The sequence below is a fragment of the Micromys minutus genome (assembly GCF_963924665.1).
Source record: "Micromys minutus genome assembly, chromosome: 2".
NCBI lineage: Eukaryota > Metazoa > Chordata > Mammalia > Rodentia > Muridae > Micromys > Micromys minutus.
In genome coordinates, this window is record NC_137971.1 from 70,526,517 (window position 1) to 70,554,485 (window position 27,969).

General features: G+C 47.2%; 1 protein-coding gene across 1 annotated transcript; it reads right to left on the reverse strand.

Annotated features, from left to right (window-relative positions):
* On the reverse strand, nt 1-27,374 carry ITGAD (integrin subunit alpha D; the record flags this gene model as incomplete). The annotated part of the gene is given in 33 exon segments (XM_080912996.1): nt 1-111; nt 536-646; nt 883-984; nt 1,103-1,216; nt 1,392-1,469; nt 1,552-1,659; nt 1,781-1,859; nt 5,080-5,163; nt 5,271-5,350; nt 5,450-5,563; nt 10,035-10,176; nt 10,345-10,418; nt 11,154-11,282; nt 11,517-11,671; nt 12,783-12,940; nt 13,035-13,165; nt 13,801-14,010; nt 14,098-14,238; nt 14,396-14,538; nt 14,635-14,764; nt 15,900-15,973; nt 16,125-16,275; nt 16,373-16,526; nt 18,603-18,649; nt 18,652-18,685; nt 18,687-18,707; nt 18,927-19,072; nt 20,565-20,695; nt 23,425-23,539; nt 23,653-23,723; nt 23,855-23,958; nt 25,638-25,743; nt 27,338-27,374. Coding segments are annotated over 33 exon segments (3,585 nt in total).
* Nucleotides 27,375-27,969: the final 595 nt, after the last annotated feature.

Consider the following 27,969-nt stretch of genomic DNA (forward strand, 5'->3'; position numbering starts at 1 on the left):
CTAGGACATAAGATACGGAGGAGTCTCATAGCCGTCTGCCTGGTCGGCTGGGGCGGGATCTGCGGGCTGACCATCCAGCATGTCTTTGTACTGACGTTTGAAGAAGCCAAGCTATAAAATGTAATAGAGTCAGAAAAACTGGGTGAGAGGGATGGGAAGAAAGTTGAGAAGTTGAAGATAAGAGAACCAAAAGAACTCTCAGCAGTGTGGCAGAGCGGTCGTGGGAACAGCTGTCACGCCTTGAGAAAGACCGTGTGCCAAGCAGTGGAAATGCACTGAACGCTGGGAGAAAGGCACGGGTTCGTTGTCAGGCAGATTTACACATAAGGCATGCCTCTATCACCCGAGCCTCTCTGCGGCGTGAGGCTTATTGTTATTTCAAAACGGAGAAACAGAAAGACCAAGCAAATGTAAGCGACAGGGACAAACACGTGGCCAAGCCTTCACCACAACCACGATCTGAGTTCTCACTGTGCATGGCAGAGCTGGTGGTGAACTCTAGTAGTGTTAGGGAAGTGATGTGAAAACAATTCACCTTGTACAGTGCCACTGTGATGAGAGCCAGTAACAGCAGACCTCCCATTGAGCTGCCCGCCAGGAGGAAGATGGGATCATAGACGACAGATTCTTCTAGCATTGTCTCTATCTGATTTGAAAGTCAGTGAGTGCCCATTCTTTCACAAGCCCCCCACACACCTTTATCCATCCCCCTCCTTTGCCAATACCCACGAATGCTTGATTGGGCATACGGAAGCATTCGTGCATTCTGAGTGCCTCAGGATCTTCACCCTCCATGCAGTTTGGCAAACCCCTCAGCCAACACCACAGACACGCATCCAGAGCCCCCTCACCAGCCTGGCTCCTGCCTGCCACAGCCACTACCTGGGCTCTCAGAAATGCCTCCTGTCCTGGCAGCTGGGAATACACAGACGTGTTGAATGTGATTTCACCCTCACTCGTGAGCAACACCTTTTTCTGCAATGTCTGCGAAAGAGAGGGTGGGGGCAGAGCTGGGAATTAGATCTCCTGAGACAAAGATGCCTCAGAGCCACCACGCACACATGGACCAGGGAAGGACCTTGGTCTGCTATTGGCCACAGACCTGACTGACCCAGCCGAAGCTGAGGTTGCCCTTTAGAATGAAGTCAAGCTCATCCTGGATGCCCAAGGAGGGAACGTCACAGCGGAGGTGCAGGCAGTCAGCAATGCAGCAGTCCTGGGGACAAGAGGGGAATAAAGCTGAGAAGGGGCCTTTACTTAGAAAGAAACAAAAAGATGAAATAAAAAATAACATTGAGTAGAGAGTATAAAATCTCAGGCTGATTGCACAACTCTGATTCATCAGTACATTCCTGTGCCCCCCCCCCACCCCAGTACATGGCTTTTCTCACCAGCACAGAACGTCTTTGAATCTGGGTCAGAAAGTCAGGACGCTGAGGAGGTTTCCTCTGCGACACACAGGAGACACCCTAGGAGTGGGGGAAATCTTGATAAGAGTATGGCATTATTTTAGAAAGGGATTCTGGAGAGAAAGATACTTCAGGCTGGTACCTGTGCTGGGCTCCTCAGAGTCACATCCCACACAGCCATACCATTCAGAAAGATGGGGACCCAGAAGTTAACACTGATGGCCAGCTTCAATAGACTCAGGTTATTCACCTGCAGGAATGGAGACCAGATACCGGTATGATCCCTAGAGCACCCCTATTTATTTCTTACCCCCAGTTCTCCAGTCTTCCCCATCTTGAGCTGAGACCAAATAGATTCTCTAGCATCTCACACGATATCGATGTTCGACTTCTCTCCTTCTCTCCCCATGGGAAGATGAAAAGTTGAAATGCTTGGTAGAATCTTCCTGCCTGGAGGAAACAGCGTTAGTGGAAAATCGCTCTGATGCTGTCTGTCTCCATTTGAACCACAGCTTGCTGCAGAGTACTGGGCCCAGCAGAGGATGCAGGGAAACAATGGTCTCCAAATGTATCAGCAGCCTCAGTACCAGCTTCCCCTCCCCTCCCCTCAGTGCCTTTGACAGGCATGGGAATTACCAGCTCTTCCCTGGTGTACTGACTTCTTTATACCCCCCAAGGATCTGTTCCAGCTCTTTCTTTGGCAGGAAATGTTCCTAAGGTCCAGCAATTTTCTCTTAGAGACCCAACATCTGCATGTTTTTTTTGTTTGTTTGTTTTTTTGTTTTTTGTACTGATGAACATTTCCCAGTGGTGAGAAAGCGTTTCTATGCCCCCTCTAGCAGATAGGAAGTGGCCCCAGGAACTACTACAAAGTCTTCTGCCAGAATAAATAAGCCTACGGGAGACCTTCGAAGTGAAGGCTGGATTACTTGGGACAAATGGAGTGAGACCTGTCTCTGATGGCAGATAATGAAGCAGATACAGTCGAGTTGGGGCAGGCGAACACTTGTGAAAGGAAACAACCTAGGGACTCAAGCCAAGAGGGGCCCTAAATGCCGACAGGTTTCTATCTACCAGTTCCTCATTTTTCTTTCTTCTCTATTTATGACATACGCTCAAACCATAGCCCAGACCAGCCTTAAGTTTACAGCAATCTTCACAGCAATCTTTCTACGCCTGCCTTCCAAACGCAAAGGTTGCTTATCCGTGGCTTTCAGTAGACATTTTCTATGTTACAGAAGAGGGTAGAGAGGGGCACAAGAGGAGTAGGAGGGGAGAGGAAGGGAGTAGACTGTGTAAATACATTACTCCTGTATGAAACTATCAAAAATAAAAATTTAAGTTAAATAACGAGGAACATAGTTACTTTTGAAAATGTATTGCCAAATACCACTGTTCATGTGAACAAAAAGTTTCACCCTCAAAAGTCTTTTCACAGGGTGTTTGGATAGTCCTGAGGATTTTAACAGTTAAGTCATGGCCCTTCTCAACGCTTGATGTCTCCGATCTCAATAGAATTAAGCAGGAAGGGCATGGTGGTGCCTGTCTGTAATCCCAGCACTTGGGAGGCAGAAGCAAGTGGCAGGCAGGCAGATCTCTGTGAGTTTGAGGCCAGCCTGGTCTACGTAGTGAGTTCCAGGACAGCCAGGGCCACACAGTGAGGCCCCGTTTTAAACTATAAGAAGGGCTGACACGCTTCACCAGCACCAGAAGCCAGAGCATCTTCCCAGAACTGCAGAGCCCGACAGTTCCACACTATCAACTAGACACTTACCAGCAGGAGGAGACTGAGGATGTGGCCATCTGGTGGGCACTTGCTTAGCAAGCACCAGGACCCAGGTTCAGTTCTCAGAGCCGAGGCACTGCTGAAGAATTACCCAAGCTCGTGCCTCACACCCCCCACTTCCCACTCAACAAAGTAGCCTGAAGAGCGTGTTAGAGTCCTGCAGGGGCTGCAGCGGTGTCCAGCAAACCTGAGGTCTCTGTAACCTTCCGGAGGTTTTTTTTTTTTTCCTGTGCCTCTCAAACCTCTTTGGGCTCTGCTTCCCTTTTCTTACTTTAAAGTCTCCAGCCCCAAACCTCTTTTCTTCGAGAAACAATTATTCCACACATATTTGTTTATCTGGGGGAAGGCGTGTGACACTATGTCCATTTAATGTTCTCTACCGTGTGGGTCCCAGGCTTGGCAGTGACTTCACCTTCTGAGCCATTTCCCCAAACTCAAACTTCTTGTCAAAGCTGAGTAGAGCACCCAGCCTTCCTCAGTCTTGAGAGGTGTGTAACACATACACACAGGCACAAACTCTTTCTGGAAGAAGTCCCTGGGCACACCTGCTTGCTTTGGACCATATAAACAGCCCTGTTACACAGGGAGGCCTTGTCGGAGACATTCAGTGCGGCCTACCCAGTGAATACAGGCGCAGGTTATTAAAGCTCTTGATTTTTTTATTGGTAAAAATAGAGATAACAATATGGTTATCCAGAGTATAAAGTAAAATTAGTAATAGTAAGAAGAATAAGAAGTAAATCTTCCAAAACCCCACTATAACCAAAAAATGCTTGAAATATTCCTAGTACATTTAACTGTAAGCTGTGTTTTCCTAGGAGGAAAGATGAGATTCATACATGTAATCCACGGGTCATGTCACTGAAAATGACATATTTGATCCTGACACCCCTCTAGTTCTACCATACACCCAGCAGCCACAGAGCAAGCCCTACTCATGGGACTCAGCCCGACAGCTCCCCACTTCAGAGTAACAGTCCACTGTGGAAAGTCCCTTGTTGCTTCTGGCTTGCCCTGCCCCTGAGTTCACCAACTCACCTTCAAATCCCATAGCTGCAGCTTTGTATTCTCCCACTTACCCTCCTCTGACCTTGCTTGGACTCTGTGTGGTGACAGACCTATCCTGTTAGGACAAGCTCCCAGCACGCAGGGCCCAGAAAAGCCTTGCCCTCGATCTCATAGCTTCACTCAGAGTCTAGGGAAGCTTCGTGAGAAAGGAAGAGTGAGTACTGGAGGAAGGGGTGGAATTAAACAACCGCAATGAAGCGTGCCGTGTGCCAGCAGCAGACCGGTGTGCCAGAGGGTTATACAGCTTTTCACGGTGTGCTATACAGATTATAGATAAAGATGCTTAGATAGGTCAAAATAGAGTTAGAGATAGAGGATATGGATATGGATAGATTTATGTCTGTAAACCCACACAAGAATTCTCGAGGGAGGAAGATGGGAAAGTTTGAGTGTGTTCTCCAAGGGTTCTTGTGTTGGGAGCTTGGCCCTCAGGTGATGATGCTGGGAAGGTTGAGACTTTTATGAGGGGAGGACGTAGGGAGAAGTGGGCCGGCTGGCACCTCCTTTGCTTTGTCTCCCTATCCTAGCTGTGTCACCCTCTAGCTCACTGTTCTGCCATGCCCTCTGTCATCTGTGGTCCAGGGGACTCTGGTCAAATTTGGCACTGTGCTTCTTAGACTGTCACCCTCCAGACTGTGAGATAAAACAAAACAAAACAAAACAAAACAAAACAAAACAAAAAAAAAACCTCTTCTTTACAAGGATCCTGTCTCAGTCACCATCATGAAACAGGCTGATTCAGAAACCTACTACACAAACAGCCAGCCAAGAGATCCCATGCTTGGCGGGCACAAGGGAAGGGCAAAGGGTTCTTACCTGCTGATGACGGTATAGACAGTGTACTTCACTGGGAGCTCCAGCTGGAAGGCAGTCTTGTTGGTTTCAGGCTTATTATTCTCACTGGGAAAAGGAGTGGAGGATAACTGTGAAGGAATCCAGGAAGCAGATACCCAGCTGGAGACTAAAACTGGGGTAGGGATGACATACTATAGTTCTCCCGGGCTCACCTGCTTGCACTGGCCCTCAGAAGCAACCTGTCTCCCAGGAAGGCCTTGTAGGAGACATCAAAAGTGATCATGAAGGTGCTCTGAGGGGAGAGAAAAGAAGACGTGGAAATGGAGAGGCTCACGGGAGAGTAAGGGAGTCCAGTGCTGAGGATCAGGGTTGGGGGGCAGACAGCACTGACCTTTGCACCTTCTTGGAAGATGGGGTGGTTGATGCTACAGATGCTGCTCCTCAGGCTCTCCTGGCCCGTGGGCTCAGCCTCGCAGGCCAAGCGGAGTGGGTACTGATGAGCTTGCTTACAGGAGAGGAGATGAATTCGAGATACTGTGTTAGTTACTTTCCTGTTGCTATGCTAAAAAAAAAAAAAACATGGCCAAGGCAACGTAAATAGAGAAGAGTTTACTTGGTACGGTTCCAGAAGGAAGCAAGTCCACCACCTAGGGGAGGTATGACAGGAAACAGCAGGCATGGTGGCCAGAGCACAACCTGAGGGCTCACACCTTCAACCACAGTATAAGGCTGCAAGGGTAAGCTGCAAGCAGCCAAAAGCTTTTCCTCTTGACACTAACCCAGCAGTGGCGTACTTTGTTCAGCAAGGCTGCAGCCGCTAACCTCCCAGACAGAGCCACAACTGAGGACCAAGTATTAAAACTCCTAAGACTATGAGGCGGGGCATTGCTCATCCAAACCAGCACAGTTAGCCATATGTGTGTATATAGGACTAGCATATGACAGCGGAGCATTGGGAGACAACAGATTTCTCAATAAGTGACACCAAGGAAAATCATCCCATATTGAAAAATAAAACTACATAAAGAAAAATGAAATTGGATCCCTACCTTATTTATGCATTAAAATAAACTCTAAGACTTATCTGTACAAAAGTAAAATTATAAAGATTTTTAAAGGGAATAGAGATTTTTATAACTTCACTCATGCATGTTAGGCACGTTCTCTATCACTAAACTACATCCCTTCCCTGGGAAACACTTTTTAAAGTTTAAATAACCTTTTATTACATGTTTATCCCACACGTGTGTATGTGTGTGTGCTTGTGTGTGTTTGTGTGCGTGTGTGTGTGTGTGTGTGTGTGTGTGTGTGTGTGACTCAGAAGTTTTGAGGCTTGAGCTCAGGTCATCAATTTTGGTGGTGAGTACCCTTAGTCACCTTTTCTGGGCTGGGGATGTTATAAAGTTGTTTCATGCTTGATTCCTAGAACCTTATCAATTGGGCATGATGGCACACGTCTATAACCCTCGAATTCAGAAGTTCAAGGTTAGCCTGGAACCAAGACACCTTGTCGTCACTGAGTTCCTGATCGGAGTTGTCAGGAACCAGGAGACAGAGTGTCTGTCAAAGGGGGTGGCAGTGACCCTTGGTGTATAAGTCTGGGAGAAAGTATGGACGTGCAGAGGGGAGCAAAGAGCAAAGGCCTAAGGCCTATGGGCAGGTGGGAAGACACACACTGGGACCTTGAGATGTGGCAATATTTCCTAAACAAGATTCATATGCAAAAATACTAAGAATAAAGGAAAAGACCAATAGACTTGAATTCTAGTTGAATTAAGACATGCTTTATAGAGCTAAGACATGATGCAGAGACTGAGATGCTTCACTAGCACATCACCAGAGCAGGACCATTAGAGCATGTAAAGGTCCCTTGTGAATCAGTGTTTGAGACTGGGTCTCTCTAGCTAGTCTGGAATGGCCTAGAACTCACTATGTAGACCAGGCTAGCCTCAAACTCACAGGGATCCCTTTGCCTCTGCCACCCAAGAGTTCTGCCATTAAAGGTGATTGTCACACACCCAGGGTGTTGTCATTGTCATTTTTAATAAACAGGATCTCACTATGTAGCTCTGATTGGCCTGGAACTCATTATGTAAACTAGACTGATTCAAACTCACCGAAATCTGCCTGTCTCCGCCTCACAAGTACTGGAATTAAGGCATGTGCCACTGTGCTGGCCAGATTTTTAAATACAGGAAAGAACAGGAAAAAAAATGTAGATAGACACATCCCAAAGAAAAGACCCAAAGGACCATAAAAGTTCCACAACATTTCTAGAATATTCCAAACAAAAACTACAAGGAGATATGAGATTACATCGATGGTTATAAAGTCTGATAGACAGACAGGCACGGGTGCCCTCACGTGCTGCTCAGAGCATAAATAGGTTTAAAAAAAAGCTATAGAATCCATGTGTGATATAAACCTTCCAAAATATAACCCGTTGTACACCAGGACACCAGTTCAAAAACAGTCATGGCTCAAACCAGGAAAGCAACTATCAGCTGTAGAATGAATAAACTGGGCATCGGTCTCATACAGCAGTAAAACTGTTTACTGTTGCATTAGGGTTTGAATGGCACCCATTTGTATGCTTTGTCCTCAGTGACGTGTCTGTGTGGGGAGTTGGAAACGCTGGGGGAATACAGCCTAGCTGGATAATACAGGTTATTCTGAACAGGTCTTCTTCTTCTTTTTTTTTCTTTTTAATATTTATTTGGAAGGAGGGTGCCCTGCCACACATACAGAGGTCAGAAGACAACTTTCAGGAGTCAGTTCGAGCCACTATGTTGTTTCTAGGGATCAATTTCATATCATTAGTCTTCGGTTCAAGCTCCCTTACCCACCAAAATATATTACTGTCCCTATAAGCCTATTAATATCTGTTTTTTTAATTAAACTTTGTGTGTGTTCACATATGTGTGAGTGAAGCCCCATGGTTACTCAGTTGCTCTTCACCTTACTTTATTAGGTGTGGTTTCTTATTGAACCTGAGGCTTCGCCACTCTGAACAGTCCTGAGGCATATAGCATCCTGTCTGAGCTCTGTTTCTTCTTTGCGGCTGAGGCATAATTGACTCCCTTACACCACAGAGGCCATTTTGCAGCCACTGTGCCTCCCCTACCACGAACAGACCCTTCTGTGACGGGTGCTAATCTTGATTGTCAACTTGATAACATCTGGAATCTACTAAACCCTAAGCTGATGGGTGTATCTGTGGTAGGCTTTTCTTAATATGATGGAGGTAGGAAGTCTCACCCTACATCTGGGACAAACCTCTAGTGGCAGTTGACAGAAAAGGACATTGAAGAAGGAAACCTTGCTCTTTGTCTGCTTGCCCTCACTCCAATGTAACAGGCCCTGAGATCTCAGCACAACTGACACCATGTTAGAGGCAGCATTCTGACCTTCAAACCCAGCACATAGGCTCCGACACTGGCTGAAACCAGACCAAAGGACTAATCTATCAAAGACCTGGTCCAGTTTAGTTTCAGGATCCAGAAAGGTCTTTAAATGCACTAGCCTTGCTCTATGCCTCCTGTGCTTTGCTTCTTTGCTAACTGTTCTTGCTGACCAAAGTGTGTTAGCCAGGATGTTGGTTTTGTTCACAAAAGACAGAAAAACAGTAAACCTCAGGGCTGCATAATTTTGGCAAGTTCTCTGTGCAGAGGCATATTTGGCTCACAGTTTAGAAGGTGTGTCAGTCAGGGCTCTGTAAAGAAATGGAACTGATGTGATGAATATATTTTAAACTATATTGTATTAGGCTACCCTAGAGTGTTGTCTGGGAAATCCAGCAACGGCTGACTCAGGACAATGGGGCAGAGAATAGGGGCGTTTCAGTCATGAAGATGACATCTCGGCAGTCTCAATCTGGTGCTGGTGTCCCAAGGTCATCTATCCTGGTGCTGGGGCTAGTACTTAGCCCATCTTTTTTGGGGGGGATTCCAGCACAGACTGGAGACCAGCAGCTCCCCAATAGATGCTAACTAGTGCTGTGAGGTAGTTCCACCAGAGACCATACTGACACTCTGAAAGCTGAATAGAAAGTCTGTCCTGTTGACCGGTGGCTGCACAGAGAACTTGGCAGGTATTTGGACACAGCACTGTAGCTTACCACAAGCTGCATGTGGCAACATGAGTGAATCTCATAAACAGTGCAGAAGGAAGGGGTGAAGATACAGAAGAACACGTATACCATTTACGTAAAGTATGAGCACTGGCAAAACTGAACAGCATGATTTACAGACACACTCATGGATGGCAGGCAAATCTACAAAAACCTGGAAGTGATTAACAGGAAGTTAAAAATATGATTATCTTACGAGAGAGAATGGGGTTAGGGATAGGGAAAGATACAGAGTTGGGAGCTTTGAGAATGCTGGCAGTTTTCTGCTTTTGTCTAGGTACTAATTTATGGATGTTTGCTCAGTATTGTTTATTAATGGATACATAGGTTTAATATACATTTGTCTATGATGCTATTTGATACCACATACATGGCAGAAGAATTATAAAACAGGAGATCATAGGGCAGGAGAGAAACATTTTGGTTTGAAAATGGCCTAAGGACCCAAGATTTCGTGTGTGAAGTTTTTGTGTGTGAGTAGTGAATTTAATCACTACTGTGAGGTATTAAGAAGGTAGAAACTTAACCAGACTGTGACATTCAAAAGTGGAGCCTTTGGGACATGATTAAAATTAGACAAGGTCATTAATGTGGAACCCCACGGCAGAAGAGGAAAGACCCCGCCGGTCTTTGCCACATCGCTCCCTGAACTGGCATGAGACTCTGCCTTGAGACCACCACCAGATGCATCTCTTAGGTTTGCACTTCCAGAACCATAAGCCCAAATAATCATCTTTTAATATTTCTTTTCAAAATAATTCTTTAGAACGTACTCAGCCAATGGTATTTTGGTATCAGGAACAGAAAAGGCCAAAACTGTCTAGTCGAGTCCAGGGGACCGACTTACCTGGATTCCTGTTACCCGTCGATAAGACAGCCCTGCTGGGTAGTAGAACTTGACTAAAGTTCCATAGCTGTCCTCACCCTCATTCCACACAGTTGCTGTCACTGTGAGCTCTGGGGAGCTTCCCACCACCAAGACCTGCAGGCTGAGGAGAGAAAGGCAAGCCTGAAGGCAAGCTGAAAATTGAATCAGGGGCAGAGGCAAGATGGCAGGAACTTTTGAACCATGCGCCAATAGTATTCCAATAGAATTCCTTTTCTTAGGAAGTCAGGGATCGCAAGCACTTCATCACATGAAAGGAAACTGCACTCACCCTGAGAAGTTAAAGTTGACACCCAGGTCCCCCTCACACAGGAGTTCCCGCTTACAGTTCTTCTCAAACGGCAGCTGAAACAAAATGGTTTGGTCCTTTTTCCCCCAAGTCTAGATGAGTCTCTCTGAGCACCTCATCGGACAGTTAGCATGCCTGTCCTCCCGTGACTCTCATAGACACTAGCAAGGAGTAGACATAGGCTGCAGTCTGGAATGGGAAAAACAACACAGGATCTAGACTTCACCACAAGGTTGAGCTGGATCAAGTCCACGGTGCACCACAGGTGCTACTCAGCGGACATTTCTAAATGCCTATAATAGACAGGAGTTTTCCACTACGTGGAAGTTTGGGGAAGTAAAACCTTCAGGTGACTTAGATATGGCTACAATGCTCAAGAAATGGGGGTTCCAATGCAGACGCGGATCATTTCGGTCCCTAGTGACACCACGTTGAAATGGGGTAGTCATAGTGAACTTGGGGGCAGGAGAAAAGGTGGGAGGCAGGAGACACCAAGTGTGATCAGGAGCTGAGGTTGACACTTAACTTCAGACAGGGAGAAGGAAGTGTTTCTTCAAAGGAGAATTATAGCAGACAAAGTCTCCAAGCAAAGTCTGAGAGAGAAGAGGCAGTGTGTAGAATGTGTTTATGTCTTATGCAAGGGTACAAGCTCTGCTGGGCCTGAGAAGTTGAGGGGACATTTTGGGTTTGTTGCCAGTGGTGGACAATGAGGATCTATTATGAATTGTTAAAGCAATATGGAGACACAATGTAGCCATCCTGTCCCTGGGACTCCATTGAAAGCTACTCACAGAAGCTGTTATGTGGTCTTGTGAGCCCACAGCCAGCACAGGACGAAGGTTTCTGGATGAAGTAGAGTCTTCTGCCAGGGAAAAGTTGAGGCGCAGGATGATAGGGCTCACTGCATCTTCCACACAGTCCTGAGAAAGAAGTAACTTTGAGGAACCAGCATCCGTCTTCCCCTTCATCGTGGGCTCCAGACAGCCCCACATCCAGGCTGAGCAGCCAAGCTTTCCTCCCAGCTGTGCTCTCTCTGGCGTCACTGCCCTCCCTCTTCCCATGTCACACACTAGGGAGCAGGGACTGACAAGCTAGTCTTGGTTTCTCCCCAACCAATCACTGACCCCTGGCTTTCCCTAAACCCAAATCCTCACTGGCAAAAGCAGCTTCATTGTTTCGCAGTGATCACCAAGCCCCAGAGTCTTCCTTCCAGTCAAAGTGAAGTTCTTAGTCTTATCAAAAATGGCACGAGAAATCAGACGGCCTGGATCCAACACTAGATCATACCTGACAGAACTTTGGACATCACCTGAAATAAAGGGGAAAGGAAAAATGTAAAAACCAACTAGAACCAGAACATCCTGTTTATGTTTATTTGTTTAGATAGATAGATAGATAGATAGATAGATAGATAGATAGATAGATAGATAGATAGATGGATGGATGGATGGATAGATGGATGGATAGATAGATACATGGGTGGGTAGATAGATGGATGGGTGGATGCATAAATGGATGGATAGATAGATAGATGATAGATAGATAGATAGATAGATAGATAGATAGATGATACATAGATAGATACATAGATAGACAGACAGACAGATACATGGGTGGGTAGATAGATAGATGGGTGAATAGATGGATAGATGGATGCATAAATGGATGGATAGATTGATGGATGGATGGATAGATAGATAGATAGATAGATAGATAGATAGATAGATAGATGGTTAGATAGATGGTTAGATGGATGTGTGGGTTGGTGGGTGGATGGATAGATGGATGGGTGAATGGATGGACAGATGGACAGAGATAGATAGATAGATAGATAGATAGATAGATAGATAGATGACAGACAGTTGGACAGATAGACAGACTGATTGTCCCTTCACTCACGAATCTCAATCTAATAAAGGAGCTAAGCACATGGTCCATGAATGAAGTGTGGGAAAAAGAATGTTCCTAAAGTTTGATACAGGGAAGGTTATGCTGGTACATTCATGAAAGCACATGGAGGAAGAGGGTAGACCGAGACAGAAGATTCAAGGAGGGACCAAAGCTGGGACAGAACTCCAGGAAAGAATTTGGGTTTCTACAACTTAAGACAAAGCAGTTTAAGGGAGTTAAGGGTTAGGGTGAGAAGCCTAGTTTTACATTTTGAGATCAAGTTTAATTTCTCGTTGGACAGTGGGGAGACAGTATAAGAATAGGTGTGAGGACTGCTGAGAAAGTCTGCTTTGGTGGACCTAACCAAAGGCCTGGATGCATGAAGAAAGTGAGGGAAAGGTCTCAGACATGATTCAGGCAACTAAGGAAAGGGTTGAGAGATTTGTGTGTCTGGGCTTGCTCTGTCCTGAACATAGCCTTAGAAGCTTCTAACAGGGTGATGCTGGACCCACTTTTAGGTAAACACTTACCTAACAGGTCAGGTGAACCTTTTTGGACAGTAAAACAGACAATGGCCTCTCCAGCTTCGAGAACAGTGGGAGTCCTTTTCCAGCACCGGTACACAGCTTTTGCCACCTCCATGGGGGCAAATCTTACGGAGATCCCCACTTTTAGCAAAGGCAGACTCCTGGGGATGTAAATGATGGTAAAGACATGAGAAAGGACCAGCACACTGGACACAGCGGGTAAGGGTGGCAGGTGGCAGGTGAGGGACTTCTCACCTAAGCAGCAGCACGTGCCCCTGGGCTCCCACAGCCAGGTCCACCAGGCCATCCTGTGTAAGGTCTTGACCCCCACTTAATGACTGCCCAAAATATTGGAGTCTCAGGGAGAGCTGGGAGCCAGTGACCCTCTGATCAAGAAGGGAAAGGAAAATAAAAACCAACTGATGGCGGTATCCAGGAATTGAGAGAATAAGAAAAGAAGGTCCTGGAGTTAAAGCAAGTGATGGTGGTGGTGGGGTCCTAAGAGATGCTCAGAAAAAGAGAAGGGGACCCTCCTACAAGTCCAGTTTGTCCTGAGGGAATACCCAGTAATAATATAGGACTACAGCCATCGGATTAAAATAGATTTATTCATCACTTGTACAGACATCCAGAAAATATTTGGTCTTGGAGTACTTAACACACTCACTGTATTATCTTTAAAGGAAGGAATTGGCTTCCCCAGTTTTATTTCCCAGGAAAACAAAACAAACAAAAAGGCAAAACCACTAACGCTTGCCCAATGTACGTCACTCGTTTAGACAAAGAACACACAGCAAATGACTCAAGACTTCGATGTCAAGCTTAGTCTTTTACAAAGTTGTCCACGACAGAGTGGAGGTTGTGCCAACACAAGAATGCTTAGTACTTAGTTCAGGGAAACAGACTACTAAGAAACCAAGGAAGGCAGCAGTGCTCTTGCCAAAAGCCAGAGGCTGAATTTAAGCAACCCAAGACATGGAGAAGGAGAAGGATCTAGAGCTGGCTGACAACATGGCCTCACCTGGCTGGGCGAGGGAGCGATGTCCTGTCTTGAGGCTCCATGGAATATGTAGACAGCACCTCCGTTTTCCTCCTCTCCCGGTGCACCAATAGCCACATCTGCCAGGCTGTCCCCATTCACGTCCCCTAACACTGTCAAAGCTGCCCCAAAGCGGCCCCAAGGATGGCCCTGCTCCCCATGGAGGGTGGCCTCACACTGCCACCTGCTCCTCTGCAGAGCAAAGGCAGTGTCAGGCCCAACCTGGGCAGACCCCCACCCATACCCAGATGCCACCAGCCAGGATCCTCACCCACTTACCACACCAGGCATGGGGCACACTGATACCTTCCCCCCTCGGGTCTGCTCATAGTAATGGGGGGCTCCGATCAAGACCAGGTCAGTGCTGCCATCTCTATCCATGTCCACAGAACAGAGAGAGGCCCCAAAGTAGGAGCCGATCTGGGGGCCGAGCCTGAAGTCATCTAAAGATGCTGGGCCTGGTCCCTCCTCTCTCCCAGCACCACACACCCTCCATAGGCCCCAAAGCCCTGCCATGTCCTCCACCTTGGCCACACTGCCCACTCTCACACTCCATTCCAGCTTCTTCCGTACCAACCTGTGTCCCTCTGACTTCAGACTTGGGCCTCCAATCCCTGGATTCCTGGGTAAAGATGGCAACCTTCCCCGTGTGCTGGTGGCGAGGAGCCCCCAGGATCAGGCTGTGGACCCCCTTCCAAAAGGCCAGTGCAGTGGAGTAACCTGAGGGACCCAGACCTCAGCACCAAGGCTTCTGTCTTCAGGCAGCTCGCCCCGCCCCGCCCCGCCCCGCCCGCCCCTCCCATAGCTGCCTCTTACCCAGGTAAGAATCTCTCATGTCCACATTGTCCTGAGACATGTTGATGAAGGTGGGTTTCATATTTGGTGGATATAAGAAGGCACCTCCAGACCAGCTGAAGCTTCCCACAGCCCCCAGAACCGGTCCATCCTGAGAGGAAAGGATCCCAGGGCTGAGCAGGCTGGGACAGGCTGGAACAGGATGCTTTTCTAATCCAGAGAAGCCTGTTCCAAACACCTCTCATCTTTTTCTTCCTTAGTTTCCACTGCCAGTGTCTGCCCTTTAACTCCCTGATACATTGCCCTTGTCAGCCATTTCCTTTCTGCCTCTCCTGCCTCCTGGCTTCATGAAATGTGTTCTACCTTCTCCCATCCTGGCATCAGGCCTGCTCACACCCAATATGTAGGTACCATTGTGCTGGGAAACCACCACCTGTCCCCTTGGAATGTCACCTGAGTCCTTTCACAGTGGAACCAAGCTCTTTATCTGTGTTCCCAAACATAGGGGCCCTTCTTCCTCACCACCCCTCTTCCTCTCTCTGCTCCCCTACGACAAGGTCTACCCCAGCTTCAGAGCAATACCTTATCCTCCCCAGCATTCCTTATTTACACCTTTAAACTTTTGATCATAGGGAACTTAGAAACATAAAAACACTGAAAGAAGCGTTTAATGACCTTCCAAGCACCTTTGAAATAGCTCCCATGAGAAGGTCAAAACCAACCTGGTTTCATTTCTGCCATACTCTGCTCAGCCCGAAATTATTAGAAGAAAATCTCTTTAGGTGCTCTGGGTGTACTTCCTCTTTCAAACAAGTCCTGTTGCCCCGCTAGCTCCCTGATCCATGTGGTCTGGTCCCTCCCGCTCTCCAGCTGCTCACTGCCCCTTACCCACTGTGCTCCTGCTCTGTCCACACTGCCTTTTTTTCTCTCTGTGTAGCCCAACACTTTGACTTCTGCCCCAGAACCTTTTCAGTTGCTTTCCGCTCTGAGTGCAGAAACTCTGAGCGTTTCCCAGAGCTGGCCCTTTCTCAGCTCTCAGTGTCATCTGAGCATCTTTATTTTTCAATCCCAATACATAATTCAGTCTGGGAATTCTCCCTGTGTGCTCTCTACCCACTAGAATGTGTGTGAAAGAACTTTGGCTGTCTCCTGCTCTCTGTTATTCCCAGATTGCAGGGAGCAATGATCCATCAAAGAGCCTATGGGCAAATCTACCTCTGGGCCTTATCCCACCCCACAGATGGCCCAGAATTAATGCCCATTTATCAGGCACACATTCCACCCACCATTGTGAGAGCCGAACTGAAACCTTCTTGTGACATCTCATGCTGAAAGGAACTACTTGACGTCGATTGGGTTCCTGTGGGTAAACATGTAACTTAGATTCTCCAAAGCAATGACAGCATGAGAAGTCAGAACAGAAAGAAAATGGGTTTGGGGCCCGAGCTCTACAGAGCAAATGTGGGGTAGCAAAATCTTCAGCTCCAAAGCGGGACCTCATTTCCACTTACCCTCAATGGCAAAGATTTTCTCCTGAAGTTGCCTCTGGATGCTGTGAAGTGCTACAAAGTTGCCCACCTTGAACACGTGGTCCTGTGGAGGCGTGGAGCCAATGGTGTTCAGCTCCTGCAGGGCAGTGGGTTCCCGGAAGGCATCTCCCACCTGCAACAGAGTGGCTTCTAAACAGCAGAAGCCACCTGGACCTTAACTGGGAAAGAGAAGGCAGGGTCTATGAACCCAAGAAAAAAAGAGACTGTACCCCAATAGCATAACGAATGATGCCGGCTTTCTCTGCATCGGGGATGACGTCACTGTACTCCAGGGGGTCTCTGTATTTCTGTCCATCTGTGATGACAATTAGGATCTTCTTGGTACTTTTACGGGCTCCGTTCTTGCTATGAAATAGTTCATTCCTGTCAGATAATAAAACGAAATGATCATCGAGACATAATTGACTCTGGAAAGACAGCTTGCAAAGGCTTCCCTTCTTCTAAATATGTTAGGAAGCCCAGGTCAGGTCAGGCATGGTGTGAAAATTATTCAGAGTTGTCAGTGGTGGCACAGGTGAGCAATCTAAGCCTTTGGAGGCCGAGGCTGGAGGGGAGTAAGTTCCAGGCCAGGCTAGACTACCATAGTGAGTTATGGAACACACACACACACACACACACACACACACACACAAAATTACACACACCCTAACTCAACTACCTATCCCCTTTACTCTTAACAACTCCATTACCACCACCCCCCAAAAATCAGGGGAAAGAAAGGAAAAGAGAAAGGATTCCCTTTTGGAATGCTATAATAGGAACAAAGACTAATAATAAAGGTATTTTATATTAGATATTTACTAAAACCTATACCAGTGAGCTTATTCCTAGGAGGCAATATGGTTTGGAGCAGACGCTTAGGAGTCAGACATGCTTTGTATGTGGTACTTAACCTCTCTGACCCTCTGATTCTCTCCAAGCAAAATAACAGTAGCTGTGCCATAAACTGTTCTCCAAAACTAGTTCCAAATAGTTCTTCCACAGAAAACCTGGCCTGCCCTGTGGCTCACATTCATTCTTCTCAATATAGGGGCTTATTTTGCATGGACAGGCAAGCTCTCTTATCAAAGATCTAGATTCATAGCCATAGTTTTGAGCCAGAGCAAGACCGGCTACTCTGCTAGATGTGGGAGGAACAGCCCACGGAAAGAGACCACATGTAGACATAGATCCAGCTATTCCACATGAGCCCTTTCTCCCCAGTCCTTCACGAACACCAGGTATACGAAGGAGGTCTCTGGGTTCTGGCTACATGAAAGAACATCTGCAGAACCTCATCTGGATTGGGAAAAAGTATATGCATTTTTGAAGCCACCAGATTTGGTAACTGAGACAAATAGTGCCTGGTCACTGGGAAGATTACATGACAGTGAAGGTGGAGGAGTGTCCGACAGGTGGCAGCTCTAAACAAAATGTTTAAAATGTAACGGTGAAGCCCCCACGCTCTAAGCCAGAGCACACCAAGAACACTCGACAAAAACAAGTACCCAACATTGGGAAGGGGATTCAGCAAATCGTAATTCCACTTCTTCAGCTCCTTTGTTGAAAAGTAGAAGTCAAAACCATAGCACAGCATGGAACATTCTCTACATTTAGATTTCCTTTAAAGACAGACGAAATCTCATTTTGCCCTGTTGTAATCATGCACCATTTGTGTGCAGAAAGGCAACTGATCAAATTTAGGCTGTGGCAGGCAGGTGGGATTTACTGATTCATTTAAATGTACCACTCCCTGTTTCTAATATATGGCAGAATGCCTCGAGGGATTAGGGTAACCCTTAAGTTCCTGTAATGCTGTTGCCGTTGTTTTGGGCTATGAGTTGTCATGATGTCTTATGTTGGGCTGAGTTGGATCTCAGTATCGGCCCAGGATGATCTTAATCTTTTGATCCTCCTGTGTCCACCTCCAGGATGAGGGAGGCGTCACTGCCTACTAAACACTCCACTGACTAAGCCTCCTTACTGGGCTTCCCATTCTGTCCTATGGGAAAGAATGGATGAGGGAAGGAGGAGGAGGAAGGGGAGGAAGGAGAGAAGAAATTTAACTCAGCACCGGACAGAACCAAACACTAGCCAAGTTTAAGGCTAGGATGAGCCTGGATCTGGGATCCAGGCTGCTGGAGAAAGACAGTGCATCCTGGCATATGGTAAGCACCCCAAAGTTGTGAACCACACTGTCTCTTTGCCTCATATAATTTCCCTCCCCAGGTCCTACCAGTGGGAAAGCACTGAGTGCTTAAGGGAAGGTTCTAAGAGGGGTGGACTGTGTGGCTTTAAACCTCTTGCATTTTTAATCTTATATTCAAGGTACAAGAGTCACCACATAGGAGAGTGAGTACATTTAGCCAGAGGATCTCTTGTTTGGGACAATTCTTATTGTACCACCCAGGGGTGTGCAGGGATCCCAGGGGTGTGCAGGAAACCAAGGGTCCTAAACACTCAGACTCACAGGAGACCCACACCCTCTGCCAGACCCCATGGGAGTTCTATAGTGACAACCTGGCCCCAGTGCTGACCAGACACAGAAGGAGCACACCAAGGTCTCTCAAACCAGGTAAAGGAAAAATAACTGCAAAGGAGTCTGGTCTCACATCTGGGAACTGGGCTCTGAAAAGGATTCTGGCTACACCCCGTTCTCTCCCCAAAATTCCCCCAGAGCCTCCTGTGACCTCTAGAGAAGAAGGAAGAACTTGGTGTTGACTCAGTGTTGAGAAGTGATTTGGAGGCCACGTCTGAGGCAGCAGCAAGGCAGGAGGGACTCACACCACTCTTTGGATGCCTGTGGCTGTGTAGGTTAGGCCTTGAAGCTGGACAATGGGGTCCACCAGGCTCTGAGGGCTTGGGCTCCTCTGGAATTTGCTGAAGGTGAAATGGGTCTTTAGGATGTTTGAGTATTGCATCAGGGAGAACTGCAAAAGCCAGCAGAAGCCCCAGGTTCAGGACTCCCCAAGGTGCCCTCCCTCCTTCATCCCTCCCTTCCCTCCCTTCTCCTTTGTTCTTATGTCTTCTGTGAGGCGCACGCTCGTGCGTGTGTGTGTGTGTGTGTGTGTGGTATGTGTATGTATAGGGTGTGTGTGTGCTTATATGTGTGATGTATGTGATATATGTGGCATGTGTGGTGTGTGTGTATGGTATGTGCGTGCATGATGTGTGGTGTATGTGTATGGTATGAGTGTGTATGATGTGTGTGTGGTGTGTGGTATGGATAGTGTGGGGTGTGTGTGTGTGTTATGTATGTATATGGTGTGTGTGATATGGGATATGTGTATGGTATGTATGGTGTGTGTGTATGGTGTATATATGTGTATGGTGTATATGTGTGAGTACAGTGTGTGTGTGTGTGTTATGTATGTATATGGTGTGTGTGATATGGGGTATGTGTATGGTATGTATGGTGTGTGTGTGTATGGTGTATACATGTGTGTACAATGTGTAATGTGGTGTGTGTGTGTGTGTGTGTGTGTGTGTGTGTGTGTGTGTATGTGTGTTATGTCATGATGTGCATCTGGAGGTCAGAGAAAAACATTCAGAAGTTGCTGCTGTCCTTCCACTACAGGTCCTCAGGGTTGGCAACAAGTGTTTTTACCCACTGAGCCATCTTGTCAGTGGCCCTGTGTTATTTTCAATTAAGCCTTTTCTCTTGGAAAAAAAAATTTGGATTTATGATTCATTCCCCATGCACTTTAAGATAAAGATATCATTGATTATGTTGAAAACACAATTAGGAAAACTTCACTCACTTGATTGAATTATCTTCAGTGAGGTTTCAGAGTTAAATTGTTAATTTGTTTTTAAAATTCTTCTGCTGTTGTGTTTGTTTGTTAAATTGGCTGCACTCCCTTTCCCCCTTCCTCTCCCTCCCTCCTCCCCCCTCTCTGAGTGTGTTTTCTGGAAAAGGTCATGTTATATTGTCCAGTTGAAGTTGAACTCACATGACCCTGCTGCCCCAATCTCCCAGCGCTGGGATTACAGGCATGTACTGGGATTACAGGCATGCACTGGGATTACAGGCATGCACTGGGATTACAGGCATGCACTGGGATTACAGGCATGCACTGGGATTACAGGCATGCACTGGGATTACAGGCATGTACTGGGATTACAGGCATGCACTGGGATTACAGGCATGTACTGGGATTACAGGCATGCACTGGGATTACAGGCATGCACCGTCATGCTCAGCATTTTCAAAGTTTTTAAAAAGTATGGACATGTGGATACACATTAAAGGCCACAGGAGAAGCTCTTGGGTTAGAGCTTAAATGAGCACTGTATTGGCACACTGCCCTTGTCTTAGCCCTGCATGATCTCTTCCACTTGATTTCCTCCCCCACCAGCTGTGCTGGGCCCCCTTCCTGCATCTGTGTCACCCTTCCACAGGCCACAGTGTCCAGGATTCACCAAGGTGCTGGTGCTCGCAAACTGGCTCATCAAAGCTTTGACAAAGTTCTTCATCTGGGTAAAGTCACTTTTATCAATGCTGCCAGAACCATCGATCAGGAAAGCAATGTCCATCTCTTGTCCTGGACACTCTGCAGTGAAGAGAGAAGAGTCAACTGTCTGTCTCCTGGGGCCCTCAAATAGCTTCTTACTCAGCAAAGAAAGGAGCCCGACTCTGCAATCATTCACTCAAATCTTCATTAGATAATGCTCTCTCGGTGTTATAAAGCGCAGGGGGAAAGGTGGTTCAGGGTTACACTCTGGCACCGAAGTGTCTGCCCCTGAACCCCAGCTTTGCCACTTCCAAGCTGATGAATTTGAGCAAGTTGCTTAATTTCTCTGGACATCAGCTTCCCTATCTCTAAGATGAGGATAATAATAGTAAGTGTGTACCCCATTAGACTATTGCAGCAACAAACATCTACATTAGTACAGGGTACAGCCTTCTGTAATGATCCGGCTGTTGTCCCTACAATCGCATGTGCCAGGAGTTCTCAAGGCTCACAGAACGCACCAGCAAAGAATAATGGGTAAGCTGCCAGGTTCCTCCCCTTCCAGTACTAAGGCATTCATTTCCAGCTACATGGAGCTGGCCAGCAACAGCTCTCACTGTCCCAAGAGTCCCTCTGGACAGGTGTGTTGCTAGGGTTACGCCCTATATATCGGGTCAACTAGTGTTCAAGATCCCAGGTCCTAGAAGCATCTGTAAGTACCCTATCACTGTTTACCTTGCGGTTGTGTGACAGACTTTTCCAGATGTAACACAGAATTAACCCCAGAATGGGAACCCACAACAGACCAAAGTAACAATTGTATCGAAGTCCAGGTTAGAGTTACTAAAGAGTCCCTGACAGGAGCCAGCACATGAAAGCCGCAGGCTTAGAGGCTCTCTGAATACCTTGCAGGCAGCTCATGAGCCTCTCACCCCTTCCTGAAAAGAATGCTTCCGTGGCAAGGAAAGTGCTAACCAGTACTTGCCTTCCCCCCAGACTGCCCTGTTTACCAGCATTGCTCTCAAGAACATCCTCAAAAAGAATCTGTTTCTGGGAAGATCTGGCCTCCCCGAGGTCACATAGTAAGAGAAAAGGCGTGCCACATGCATGTACATAAGCAAGGCCTTTCAGATTGTCCCCTCGTTCACGCTGAGCTATGGGCTATGAGCCATGGGTTATGTGCAAGACCCTGGTATTGCCTCCACTAACACCTACATCCTGTGTTAGGCACGGGGTAGTGAGCAAGCTGACCAGCACAGTCCTGAGCTGTCACACCCAGGCCTCAAAGCTACAACTTGCCTCCTACATGCCATCAGAGTGAAAAGGCTTTTCCTCTCTCTGCTCTCCCATCACTCCCTTCTTCTCTGCTCCTCTCACCAGAACCTCAAGGGTGCTGAGAGAAATGGAGGATCACCACTTCCCTTTCTGCAGTGACCACAGTCTTGGGTATTCCCTCTTCTGTGGGCCTAGAGACGTCTGGTATGTGTGATGATGGGGACAACAGCAAACTGTCACAGAGTGCCACCAGACCCTGTATTCGTCACTTAATATACGTATTAATCAATCTTATTGTTGCAGTAAATGAATGTCGTCTACACTACTGCATTACCCCACACACACCTGAGTAGCCATTGTCCTGTATTTCTGCTCAAGCTTTCAGCCCTATGATAAAATAACCATCCTTGGTTTCTATCAGGTTTATGGAAAGTTCTGCCAGATGTCTCCTCTGCTTCTTTACCCTCCCCCTTTTCCTTATTTATTTATTCACTTTACATCATGTTCGAAGCCCTCATCTCCCTCCTCTCTTCCCAGTCCCACCATCACAAATCTCTTCCCCCATTCCCCCTTCCCCATCACCTCAGAGAAGGGGAAGCCCCCTGGGTACCAACCAGCTCTGAGGTATCAAGTTGTAACAGAACTAAATGAATCCTCTCCAGCAGCAAAAGCCTGAACAGAGCTGATCATCTCACAAAGCAACAAACCAACAGGTGAAGGTTGGCTGAGCTCTGTGGCATCTTTCTACCAGTGGGGCCTCTCTGATCATGGTTTTCTCACCAGTTAAACCTACCCACCAGCCATTAGACTCATAGAGAGGCAACTAGAAGATAACCCCACCCCCACTGCCAGGACCTAGTGCTTCCTGGTCCCAGATGGTAGACAGTAGACCCTAGTTCTTTCTACCAAACCTACCTCTCTTGTACCTAGTTTATGTTCCTATGTTCTTGGCAGCCAACTTTGTGACATTCAGGGATATCAGTGAATAGATAGTAACCTCTGTGGGCTGGTGTCATTGCTGCTGCTCTACTGTGGACTAAACCTTCACTCTTGGTGGCTTCATGACCTCTGCAGTCTAAAGCATTGCTCTCCCTGAGCATTCTATATGGTCCCTGGTTTCCGTTCAGAAGTTAGAGACGAGGCAGTTTATCTGTACCCTCACCTCAACGTAAATAGAAAGGTGCTTGACAGAATATTACTAATAAGGATTATCCCCACCCCCACCCCACTAAGAGAAAGTTGGAGAGTCCGGGCGACTTAGTCAGGAGCCATCGACACTGTCTTCCCTGTGGAAAACCAAGAAGTGTCTAGATACCTGTAGAAACTATGGGACCTTCACACCCTGCTTGTCCAGCACACAAGCTCTCCTCCAATCCAGTCACAACCACCTGGGGGTTCCTGTCCCCTTTGTCAGCCAAAATGTGCTCCCATCCACCTCTTGGGCTTACCAAGGCTCCTCCTAAGCCACAGCCCTCCAGAAGAGAGCAGGCCTTACTCTCTAACTGTAGGGTACCAGCTCTGCTCCCCAGAAGCTTCATCTTCAACAAGCCCACCTGGCATGGTAGCAGGGACTGCCCGGAGGAACTGCAAGCTGGAGCCTAGAAGGAGGCAGGAGCCTTTTGCATACATGTTCTTCGCACAAGCTCTCTGTGCAGTTGGACCACAAGCCTAGAAACAGAGGCCACCTCTGTGAGAATTGCTTCCAGGGCATATCCTTCCTCCCCAACTCCTGTCCCTTCCCCCAGCTTCCATCCGTCGATGCCATGACCCAGAGAACTCACCAGCAACTGGGAGTTATTGGTGGCAGTCACCAGAGACAGGCCCAGGGACATGTTCACTGCGTCTAGAGGACCTGAGAAGGCAGATACACGTAGTCACACTCAACCACCCAACTTCATCGAGGGGGAATAGTCTTAGCTGGAATCTGCTAAGAGGAGCACATTAGGAGATCTGGGGACCCTGATACCTGGGGTAATCACTCACTGTGCAGTAAGATGGGCTGGCACATGCCAGGGGCAGGTGCACAGTCATACAACTGTCCTGTTTGGTTGACTGCCACCGCCTCCAGAGGGGCTCCCACCACGAGTCTAGAGGAACAATCACAATCCACGGTCAGAGTAGGAACAGGGGTGCACTGAGTACAAGGAACTATCTTGCCATGAGGAAGTAAGACTTTGTGGGGAAAGTCTGGGCTTCTAAAGAAGCCATTTAGAAACCAATCCTGTGTTTTATCCACACGCATGTAAGGGATGCTTCCTGGCTTGTTTTATTCTGTGGACAATTTAACACAATTATATCAGAATCTGTATCTAATTCTCATCATAGAAATGTAAATAGTTTACTTGTAAAACACCCCAAGGGATTTTTTTTAATTGGAAATATTTTATCACTAACAACAATCGACCCACACAAGAAAAATCATCAAATATTGGTTTCTTTTCAATGGCCAAGAAAGCCTTCAGTCAATGGGCTTCTAAAGGGTCCTTCTCTCAAGAGTGGTTTGTTACAGAATTCTGTGTGTCATCTATAATTTAGGGGAATTCAAGAGTTTCCTGAGGAAAACCCACCAGGTGACTCCAGGGTGTGGCCCAAGGACACAAAGGAAGAGCAAACTTGACTCTTCTTTGCTGAACTCGTGCTTTCTATAGAAACTCAGCCTTTTGAGTGAGCCCATGATGTCTGTTTATTTGTTTGTTTTAAGTCAGGACAAGCACAGCTCTGTAACAATCAGAAAATTACCAATCGAGCCGAAAAACAGACTTCCGGTGATAGATGCAAGGACAAAATGGCTACCTTTGGGTATTGGTGTCTAGCATGAGGAGGGTGGGTCTGCTAGGACAGGACTGCAGGACAGGACTGCAGGACAGGACTGCATGCTGATCTAAACAACAGCTGTGCTGGCAAAAGTATCATTTAGTTGGACCCTTTAGATTCCTACACCACTGTTAGATTTTTAAACAAAGAGAAAAAAAAACCCAACCCAGAATCTAGAGTCTGTAGCTGTTTTTTTTTTTTTTTTTTTCTCTCCCCAGATTGCCAGCTGGCTGAAGAGGTGGTTATGTGTTCAGGGATCTCTGTGGCTTCCTGTTGGCTCACTGACAGGACCTCTGTGGCAGGGCCTGGAATTCCCTGCCTGGGTTTCCTTCCTTCCTCCCTGGCTTCCCACACTTCGATTATGACCATGTCACATGTGACTTGAAGTCCTTCAGTCCTCATTTCTGGGACAAGAGACCAGGAGCTCCCCAGGTGGGTGGGGTCACCTCTGTAATCTGTGGCTGTCAATGCAAAATAAAAAATATGGGGCTTCCTGGGTTTGGAACTATGTTTCTCCTGTCTCTTAGTCTTTTGATAGTTTCTAAGCACCCCTCCCCCAATTCTTCAAGCTCTCAATACTTTGGGGGTAACTTCATCAACCTTAACCACACCCAGCTCATGCCAGCACAGTGACCACTAGGCAGAAAGTGTCTCTACAGAGAGACGCTGAGAGCTACTCGGGTTTTGTGGGTAGTAGAACAGTAAACTGCAAGCAGACCGAGTGTGGTTACACTGGCCACACACAGAGATAGGCTCCTGTTCAGGGGCAGGTCTTAGCTACACTTTTATGGCCCCTTCTGGACCCATTAACAATAAATGAAAGTGTCAGGAGTGAGACATGGAAGGACTTCTCTCTTACCCAAGGTGCATCTCTCCCAGTTACCACGAGCAGCTGCCCTGCCTACATGACCTGAAAGGAGTTGGCATAAGAGAACAGGCAGGGCCTTCTTACCGAGATCCACCAAACTGTACCACAGTCTGTCCAAAGCTGGGGGCATCTTCTCTGAACACAATGGGCTTCTCCACATCCAGGTTAGACCCATGACAGGAAGCCAAGACTGGAGAAAACAGTAGAAAGCCATCGTAGCCAAATCCCCAGTAGTCTCCTGGTCCCCTGATACTCTACCCCACTCTAGTGTTAGATGTCACCTGCACAAGAGAAGCACCCCATCTCCTCCCACTATACCTCCACTGTGGTTCCAGGCTAGCCATTTGGGTGGTCCTCATCCTTCTCCCTCCCTCAAAAATAGCCAAACCCAGACCAATGAGATGTCTCAGCTGCCACCGAGCCTGATGACCTGAATTCAATCCCTGGGATTGCCCCCATATAGGAAGGAGTGAACTAATTCGTGTAAATTGTCCTCTCACCCTCACCTACACGCTGTTGCCACACTCCTGAACTCTCGAAGCAATACATGCACACAAAACAAATAAAGACATAACACTTAAAGAAAAAACCAGTAACAAAACCCATCAGATGTGGTAGCTCATGCCTCTAATCTCAGCACTTGGGAGGCAGTGGCATGAAGACACTATAAATGTTATGCTGGCCTGGTCAACATAGTGGGTCTCAGGCCAGCCAGGGAGATATGCAAGACCCTGTCTCAAAGAAACAAAACAATGAACAAAGCCACTTCAGATGACAATAGTTCAGGCAAATGTCCCCTCCAAGCTATTTCAAAGGCCATCGGGATCTGGAATTAGGCCATCTACTGTGTCTGCTCTAGAATGCCTCGCTCCCCCTTTTAGGGCTGAAGATTGAATTAGAGCTTTGGCTAGGCTGTTCCCCAGTTCCCCTCAACATTGCAGCCACTTGCTGGTGTGTGCCGGATTTCAGCACACTGTCTGGATCCTTAAGTCACGTCCCTTTTCTGATGACTAAGCCCAAAGCCTCAATGGGTCTCTTTCCTTTAGAGAGCCTTTCTGCTCCCTCATATTCATAAGCAACCATCTTTCTTTCCTGCCCCGCTAGAATTCCCAACTGTCTCGGGATTCTGGAGTCTACAAAGTCAGGAACAAGGACACTCCAAAATGGTTATTTGTCTGAGTAGGTGGCAGAGAGATATTTGAACTTGGAGTTCAGATGTTTAGAGAGCTGGACCCAGTAAATACATGCTCCTTTCTAGCCAGACTGAATCCCTCCTGGGAAGATGAAGTCAGCAGGCACCATGAAACAGGGAAACCACAGAGCTATTTCTAAGGGTGCATCCATGAGCAGACCCAGTACCCATACCTAACTTCTCTAAAGAGAAGCTGCAAACCGAGCTTCTGCATGAATCTGATTCTTAAATGATACATGAATGTGGTTCCAATATAGATTTCAAATTGTGGGCTATTCTCTTGATAGCAGTGGGACCTGCCTAATGGAAGTCAAGACTTGGAGAACACTCAGGTCCTGGGAGGGGGAATCCAACCTTGTCTCCTCCCTGGTGGCGTCTGCATCCTTTCCTTTATACATCTGTATATGAACCTCAGCCATTTGCTCTGCACACAGGCTCTTCTCACAAAGGCAAGTTACCTGTCCTCCTTTTGATGCAGGACCCTGCCCTTTCCTTGACTCTCCCTAAGAACTTTTGGAGATGACCAACAGTGCCCAGTTAACCTGCCAGGCAGAGACGACCCAGAGACCCTCTTCCCCACTGTAAAGCTTACCCCAGCCACACAGGAGGATCACGACTCCACCGGCCATCACTGAGAAGTGCACTGGGAAGTAGAGAGCTGTAGAGCCTCCAGGGTGCTAAACCTCCTTGGGGGTAATAAAATAATGACTCAGGACCTCAAGTGGTGGGAGGAGGGACTCAGTAGGGGAAAGGGCTTTGGTTAACAGAACAGATGTGCAGGGCAGAGGCAAAAGACACCACACAAAGAAATGCTCAATGCTTTCCCACTCATTACCTATTGGAAGCTTGCTTCTCCTGGAGACTAGACTCTTCCAGCTGTAGTTAGTCAGGTGATTAGTGGGATTTGGTACTAAAGGGGTGTGGGTCTCTGGGACTTCGGTGTTTTCTAAGGCTGCATAAGAGTACATCGGGAAGAAACTGAACAGCCAGCCATAGAGGTTGTGCAGCACATGAATGGGAACAGAAGACCTTGGGGGCTACCCAGAGAGTCAAAGGTCAAGCATAGGGGCTGGAGAGGTCTACCCTGGGTCTGGGTGTTGGCTAAAAAACACCCTGCATACAGAGTTGTGATTGTACAGCTTGGTGTTCTTGTCGAAGTCCCTAATGGTGAAAATCAGGGTGTGTCTGACTATACTGCCTGTTCTTGGGACCTTTTTCCTCCTA